This window comes from Phascolarctos cinereus, unplaced genomic scaffold, assembly GCF_003287225.1.
Source record: "Phascolarctos cinereus isolate Bilbo 61053 unplaced genomic scaffold, phaCin_HiC Scaffold_2;HRSCAF=192, whole genome shotgun sequence".
In the NCBI taxonomy this organism is placed as follows: Eukaryota; Metazoa; Chordata; class Mammalia; order Diprotodontia; family Phascolarctidae; genus Phascolarctos; species Phascolarctos cinereus.
The window spans coordinates 76,326,890-76,335,061 of NW_027555625.1; the positions used below are offsets into that span (position 1 = coordinate 76,326,890).

At 37.4% G+C, this 8,172-nt stretch overlaps 1 protein-coding gene across 1 annotated transcript; it reads left to right on the forward strand.

Annotated features, from left to right (window-relative positions):
* The first annotated feature begins 569 nt into the window (after positions 1-569).
* LOC110193246 (olfactory receptor 1f45-like) lies at positions 570-1,520 on the forward strand. Its single transcript, XM_020964918.1, has one exon. The coding sequence runs from the start codon at positions 570-572 to the stop codon at positions 1,518-1,520; it is 951 nt and encodes a 316-aa protein (XP_020820577.1).
* The last annotated feature ends 6,652 nt before the right edge of the window (positions 1,521-8,172 follow it).

The following is an 8,172-nucleotide window of genomic DNA, read 5'->3' on the forward strand; positions in this document are numbered from 1 at the left end:
AATTTAGAAAATTTTTAAAAGAAAATGAAATGGACTTGTACTATTTTCCCCAGAAGGCAGAACAAGGAATATTGTATAGAAGTTGCATAGGGGAAAATTCAAGCTCAATGTAACAAAAAAGTAACTAAGAATTAATGTTGTACAAAACTAGCACGGGCTATTAGCAGAAGACATTAGACGACCTCTTGTCAAGTACAGTGTAAAAGCAATTCTTACTGAGGCATGGATTGGATTAAATGGTACTTGATGTCATTTCCAACGCTGATAATCTGTGATTTTGTGAGAACATAAGATTACTTCCATGCAATGATAAATATTGTATTAATTATGACTACTTTTTCATTTAATATTTGCTTCATAAAATGACCTCATGCATTAATGTTAATGTGTTTCACTGTCTTAATGAAGACATTATTTCTTTTAATTATAGCAGTGAAAAATTAATGTCTATATCTGAATCTCAGCTAAGTAAGCACACTGCAAATTTGTGTTCACAAAAATTAGTCTTTGAATTGATGTGAGACATTGCTCTGAATTATTTATTAAGCTACATTTTATCTCCAATAGATATGAACAGAGAAAATCTTACCAGTATTCCTGGATTCTTCCTTTTGGGTTTCTCTGAGTTACCAGAACAAAAAGAAATTCTCTTCTGGTTGTTCCTGTATGTATACCTAGTCACTATGGCTGGGAATCTGCTCATCTTACTGGCCATTGGCTTAGATGCTCACCTTCACACCCCCATGTACTTCTTCCTGGCCAATCTCTCCTTCAACGACATTTGCTTTTCATCAGTCACAATACCCAAGACATTGGTGAACCACATATTGAGCAGTAAATCTATTTCTTACATTGGGTGTATGGCACAGATATATTTCTTTATTGCTTTAGCAAACATGGATGGGTTTCTTCTGGGAGTTATGGCATATGACCGCTATGTGGCCATCTGCCGCCCACTCCACTATACCACTATCATGTGCCCTAGGCTCTGCATCATTTTGGTGATGGTATCATGGGTCATCACTCACCTGCATGCCCTCTTACATACCCTACTCATGGACCAATTATCCTTCTGTGCTGACAATACCATCCCACACTTCTTCTGTGACCCATACCCCATCCTAAAGCTCTCCTGTTCTGACACCTACCTCAATGAATTGATGGTGTTCATTGTGGGTGGGATGGTTTTCATGACTCCATTCATGTGTATCACTATCTCCTATGCCTACATCTTCTCCAAGGTAGTGAAGGTTCCATCTACTCAGGGGATAAAGAAAGCCCTGTCCACATGTGGCTCTCATCTCACCGTAGTTTCTCTCTTTTATGGGGCTATCATGGGAATCTATCTACGACCATCATCCTCCTACTCAGCTCAGGACATGGCTGCCACAATTATATTCACTATAGTAACTCCCATGCTCAACCCTTTCATCTACAGTCTAAGAAATAGAGACATAAAGGCAGCCTTGAGAAAAATAAAAAGAGAGTTTTTCAAAGATTTTAGAATCACAAATTTTTAGATCTAAAGCAGACCTTAGAAGTTACCAAGTTCAACTTATAATAATTAAGCTCATTGACTTCCTGCTTCCTATCTGCCCTTTAGCTGAGGTTAATTAAGCTTAATTGGCATGTTCTGACCACTTCAACATAATCTATGCAAGGAAAATATAAGGATCCCAAATTCTATAGAGTGTCAGCTTCAACTTCAAGTCAGGGCTCTGAGCTTGTACAATGTGAATCTGGTAAGAAGTCTATTCTCTTTTTATGATAGAATCATGTATTCTCAAAGGTGAAGGGACTTCAGATACCATCTAATCTAATGAATATCTGAAGAGGAATCCTCTCCACCACATCCCCAGCAAGTAGTCATGCCAACTTAAGGTAAAGATTTAAAAGCATAAGGAACTCATTAGTTCATTTTTTAATAACTTCAGTTGTTAAAAAGTTTCTCCTTATACTGAGTCAAAATTTGCTTCCTTGTAACTCACACACAGTGCTTCTAGTTCCATCCTCCAGAATGAAGCAAAATAAACTTTTTCTCTCTTCGTGCTAGCTAACTTTCAATGACTTCAAGACATCTATTATGGTTCTTTTCTATTACCCAACCCCAATGTTTTCTCTACTTCGGGTTAAGCATCCCTACCTACTTTTGCCAATTCCCATATGACATGGTTTATACTTCTTTCACCATAGCAGTCACTCTCATTATGACTTGGTCCAGGTCACCATTAAAATTCCAGAAATATATCACTCAGAACTCAATACTCCTAATGTAATCTAATCAGGGCACAATAGAATAAATTCCCTTATTCTGGACACCATGCTTTCCCCTCTAGCCTGTCTCTCAATGTGGTCCATAAAATCATATCTTGGAGTCTTATCTTAATGTAGCCTCAATCTCATTAATGTTTTGGGGTCCTATGAGGTACTATTAATTCACACTGAGATTGCAATCCATTAAAATCCCAATGGTACTTTACAAACAGACTGTTGTCTTCTCCCCATTGTGTATCTATGCAGTGGATTTTAGAAACCCAAATGCTGGATTTTAAATTAAGTCCTAAGTATAAAATTTAGCAATAACTTTAATAACCACATCACTCCCTTAATAACAAAAATCTTCAATGGATAAGCTTTACCTACATGGCAAATAAAATACAAATTCTTTACCTAGCATTTGAGGCTCTCCAGAGTCTGCTTCCAACCCATATCCTTATTTCTGTCCATTCCTCTGCAGACCTTCTACATGGCATACTGAATGACTCTCTCTTCTACAGTTTCATCCATCCCTCTGTGCATTCATTTCCACCCACATGTGTTCCCTATTTGTAACAGGGTGTTGGAGCTAATGGAGATCACCTCAGATATAGGTGCCAACTTCTGGAAGAAAATATCATATACCCCCCTACCACAGGAGTGTTCAGAACAGGCTTCATTTTTTCAAACTGCCAGAGTACCACACTAGCTTTCTTCTCTGCTCAGCATCCAGAGAGGGTGAAGGTTCCCCCACAGAACAGGTGCCATGAACTAACTGCACAAGTGAGAGAGGAAGGACTAGTTTTTCCCCTTCCCCCTATTTAGGCTCATGGCTCCAAGAAAAGAACCTGAAGTTACTGTTTGTCCATTTCTTTTGTTCTCAGATTCAGGTAAAGGAAGTAGAATCCCCACTAAACTCAGAATCACTGGGCCATAGCAACCTCAGAGCCAGAATTCCAGGCTGCTTCTTTCAGTCAACTTGGCAGGGAAGCCCTGGGAAGCCAAGGTGCCTGGGACCTGAGTCTAAGTTGGGGTTAGATTTGCAACTAGGGACTGTGCTACATAGGAACTGAGCTAAACTATGAACCTACTCCTCTACCCCTTCCCAGAGTATGAGGTAGTGCAGAGGGAGATTATACCCCACATATTGGGGGATAGGTTTGCATATTTGTCATTGCAACTTTGAAATGAGCATTTCTTCTTAAACTAATATAGTTATTATGACTGTTAAGTGATTGAATAGGACTGAGGTACAGGAGATGTCCCATAATTGAGGGAAAATTATTGGTGAAAGCTAGATCTTAAATCCACAGAGAACCCTGGGGAGAAGTAAAGTATACCTGGCCTTCAAGTAATAAGGATTAGATTAGGCACTATTGGGGCAGCTAGGTGGCACAGTGGATAGAGTACTGGCCCTGAAGTCAGGAGGACCCGAATTCAAATCTGGCTTCAGACCAAATACTTGACACTTACTAGCTGTGTGACCCAGGGCAAGTCACTTAACCCCAATTGCTTTAAAAAAAAAAAAAGAAAGAAAGAAGAAAGAAAGAAAGAAAGAAGAAAGAAAGAAAGAAAGAAAGAAAGAAAGAAAGATCAGGCACTATTATATATTCATTTCCACTGGGAAAGATGAAGTCTTCAATCAAAGTCCATCTTCAAGGCCACATCTTTCACAAAGTTTTGCCTATTCCCTCAGGTAAAAATGTTCTTTCACTTCTCAAATGACTACCTGGGCATTTGTGTAGACCTCTCCTTTCACTCACATATGGTATTTGTTCTTTTATACTTATCTATATGTCCAATTCATCTCCCACAGTGGAGTTTCAGCTCCTTGGAAACATAAACTGGGGTTGGTTGGTGGGTTCGTTGGTCTTTTCATTTTATGTATTGAGCACCTACAGCAGTGCCTTATGTACAATGAGTGCTTAAGGTATTTCCCTTGAATTTACTTATGTACATAGCAAGTAGGTGACAGAACCAGGATTCAAACCCAGCTTGCCGAATAACAAATCCTTGAGTGCTCTTTCCATCACATAATATCTTTCACAAGGATCCCATGGGAGACTTTCTGAAATGCATGTTGAAATGCATCCATACTATTTTTATGGCATTCCCCTAATCCAAAAATCTAGCAAAACATGATCAAAAAACAAAATAAAAAACATTTATCTGGCAAGAGTTAGCCTTGATGAACACATTCTAGTTTACCATAATCACTGCTTTCCTTTCCAATAATTCACCAAAAAGTCCCTTTAATAATGTATTCTAATATTTTTTCTACTGTTGAAAGTCTAGCTCACTAACCTAAGACTCATTTAAAGTAGTCTCCCTTTCAAAACTGGAACATATGCTTTTCTGCAGACCTTTCTTATTCTCTTCTATTTGTCAAAGATCACAGAGTCAGCAATTATACCCACCTATTATTTCACTATATTATGAAGTAGTTATTCAAGACTGGTGCCTTGAACTCATTGAGGGCAGCTAGATATACCCTTAGTATGTCCTCATCTACCTCGTACTTCAATTCCCAATTCAGTATGTCTTATCCTTCCAAGTCTTAAGATCATCTTCTTTGGTAGAGAAAAATAAAGCAAAATAGGAATTGGGTAGTTTGCTGTGTTTCTTTCAACCTTTATTATCATTCTGTGACCATCAAGGGGAGTTTCTAGTAAAAAGGCTAGTAGACTATATTTGATCCCATCTTGTTTAGCAAGTTTTGTAATCAGTGACTTAGGTCTGTAACTCCTGATGATAATAACAATGATGAAGACAATGACAAAAATGAGGATGGTGAGGAGGAGGAGGAGGATAACAGTGATGATGTTGGGCCTGGAATCAGAAAAATTTGAGTGCAAATCCAGCCTCACACACTTACTAGCTTGTGACCTTGGGCAAGTCTGTTTGTTTCCATTTCTTCAACTATTATTGGTGATAATAGCACATACCTTGGAGGGTTGTTGTGAGAATCTGATGAGATATTTGTAAAACAATTAGTACAGTACCTGGAGCATAGTAGGAATTATATAAATGCTAACTATCATGATGCAGATGATGATAGTAATGGTGGTGGTGATGATGATGGTGATTGTGATGTCCCCTTGTTAATTTCAAAATTTTGTATGGGTTCCCATGTGATTTCTGTTGTGTTATTAGTGTTGACTGAGAAAATTTATTATGATGCATACTATGAATTTAACAATACCTTTCAACTTATTTGTATTTTATTTGTTGTACAAGCATCTACACACATTTGAAAAATAGTGATTTGGGAAGACATGGGGGGGATGTAATGGGGGGGAGGCAATGTAAAAAAATTAATTTATTTGAAAATAATTAATATATGTGCGAGATACCAACTTACATAATAATTATTAACTAATACTATATCATTTAACTTAAGAGATCTCTTGCAATAACTTTCTTCCCTGGAAGTCCTCCTCCCTCCAGTACCACCGTCACGCAACTAGGTTCTTCTGACCATGGGTTAGGAAGCATGGACTTGAATGAAGACAAAAAAAAAAATATGATTATAAAATGAGTGATGATGTGAATATGGGAGGGATAGAAAATACCAACCTGAGAGGCTACAAAACCTGCTTGAAACCAACTTAAATTCAATTACTTGAATTTGATAAACATAAAAGTCAAAGTCCTATTCTTCATTAGGTTGAAAATAAGCTTCCTAGACATAGAATCATAGACTCAGAATTAGAAGGAACCCCAAAAATCATCCAATCTAATCCACAGCTCAACAAGAATCTACTCTACAACATAGCCAATAAGCGATCATCCAATCTTTACTTAAAACTTCAAATGACAGTGAACTCACCACCTTCTAAGGCTACTCATTCCACTTTAGGATAGCTTGAATAATTGGAAAGCTTTGTGTGACATGAAGGGTAAATTTATTTCTTTGTAAGTGCCACTCATTGTTTCAAGTTCTGCCCACTGGAGCCATCAAAAAACAAATCACATCCCTAAACTGAGTGTCAGCCCTCCAGATACTTGAATGTTGCTAAGTTGTGTCCCTAAGACTTCCCTTCTTCAGGCTGAACATGCCAAGTTCCTTCAACTCACCTTTATATTGTATGATCTCAAGACTTTTCACCATCTTACTTATCCTCCTCTGGGAAATCTCCAGCTTATTAATGTCCTTATGAAAATAAAGGCAATAAGCCCTAGTTAATAAAATGTTCAATCTGGAGACAGGAAATCTAAGTTTGAATTCTGCTTCGCTAGCTGCCAGATCATGGACACAACAAACTTCTAAGTATCTCCAACTCCTCATCTGTAACATGAAGGTGTTATTTGCACAAACTTCTTTATAGGCTTCGTATAAAAAAAATTCTTTGCAAGCCTTTAAAATGTGTCTGCCCATGTAAGATATGTTTGTTCACGTGAGGCATTTAGGTGGTGTTGTACGTGGAAAAGAGGATTTGAAATCAGGAAAAGCAGACACTTACTAGCTCTGTGGCCCTAGACAAATCACTCAGCCTCTCTCAGACTCAGTTCCATGGGAATAATAGCACCTACCTTACAGAGTTGTTTTGAGGGTCAAATGAGAAAATATTTGAACCACCTCACATCTATCAAATTGGCTAATATGACAAAAAAAAAAAAGGAAAATTATAAATATTGGGGAGGATGTGGAAAAACTGGGAGACTATTGCACTTTCAGTGGTAAACTGATCCACCATTCTGGAGAGCAATTTGATCCAACAATACCTTTACTAGGTCTATATCCCAGAGATCACAAAAAAAGAAAAATGTTATGTGTGTGTATGTGTGTGCAAAACTATTTATAACAACCCTTTTTGTGGTGGAAAAATGTTAGAAATTGAGGGGATGCCCAACAATGGGGGAATGGATCAATAAACTATGGTATGTGAATGTAAGGGAATACCTTTGTGCAATAAGAAACGTGCAGGTAGATTTCAGAAAAACCTGGAAAGCCTTGTGAAACTGATGCCAAGTGAAATGAGCAGAACCAGTAAAATATTGTACACAGTATTAGCAACATTGCAAAAAGACCAACTATGAATGACTTAATTCTTCTCAAGACAATGATTCAAGACAGTTACAAAGGACTCATGATGGAAAATGTTATCCACATCCAGATAAAGAATTGATGGACTCTGAATGCAACCGAAGCATACTTTTTCACTTTATTTTTTTCATGTTTTTTTTCCTTTTGATCTGTTTCTTCTTTCACCACAACTAATATGGAAATATGTTTTGCATAATTGCACATGTACAGTCTATAGCAAACTGCTTACCATTTTAGGAAGAGGGGAGGAGAGGGAGGTGGGAGAAAATTTTGGAACTCAAAATGTTGTAAAAATGAATGCTAAAAATTATCTTTACATACAATTGGGGAATAAATAAAATACTGTTTAAAATAAAATAAAGAAATGACAAAGGAAAATATCCATACCTCTCAGAATTCATGATTTATCACCAGTAGTGCACCAATACCCTAAAAATCCAGGATATAGACATGCAATATCTTGGTATAAACCTTGTGGGACCAATGTTATGTGGGAACTGAGCTAACGTTTTTTTTTAATTTTTTGTATTTTTTAAATTTATTTATTTTTAGTTTTCAACATTTACTTCCACAAGATTTTGAGTTTCAAATTTTCATCTTGCCCCTCCCCCCACCCTAAGATGGCATTCATTCTGAATATCCCTTCCCCTAGTCTGCCCTCTCTTCTATCTCTCCCCTCCTTCTCTTATTCCCTTCCCCTTCTACTTTTCTATAGGGCAGGATAGATTTATGTACCCCATTTCCTGTATTTCTTATTTCTCAGTTGCATGTGAAAACATTTTTTTAAACATGTGTTTTTAAAACTTTAGGTTACAAATTTTCTCCCTTCCTCTCTCCCCACCCACCCTCATTGAAAAGGCAAGCAACTC

Bases quoted from the DNA above. Each gene is read 5' to 3' on its own strand.
- LOC110193246 (XM_020964918.1), top strand. From the start codon at position 570: ATGAACAGAGAAAATCTTACCAGTATTCCTGGATTCTTCCTTTTGGGT.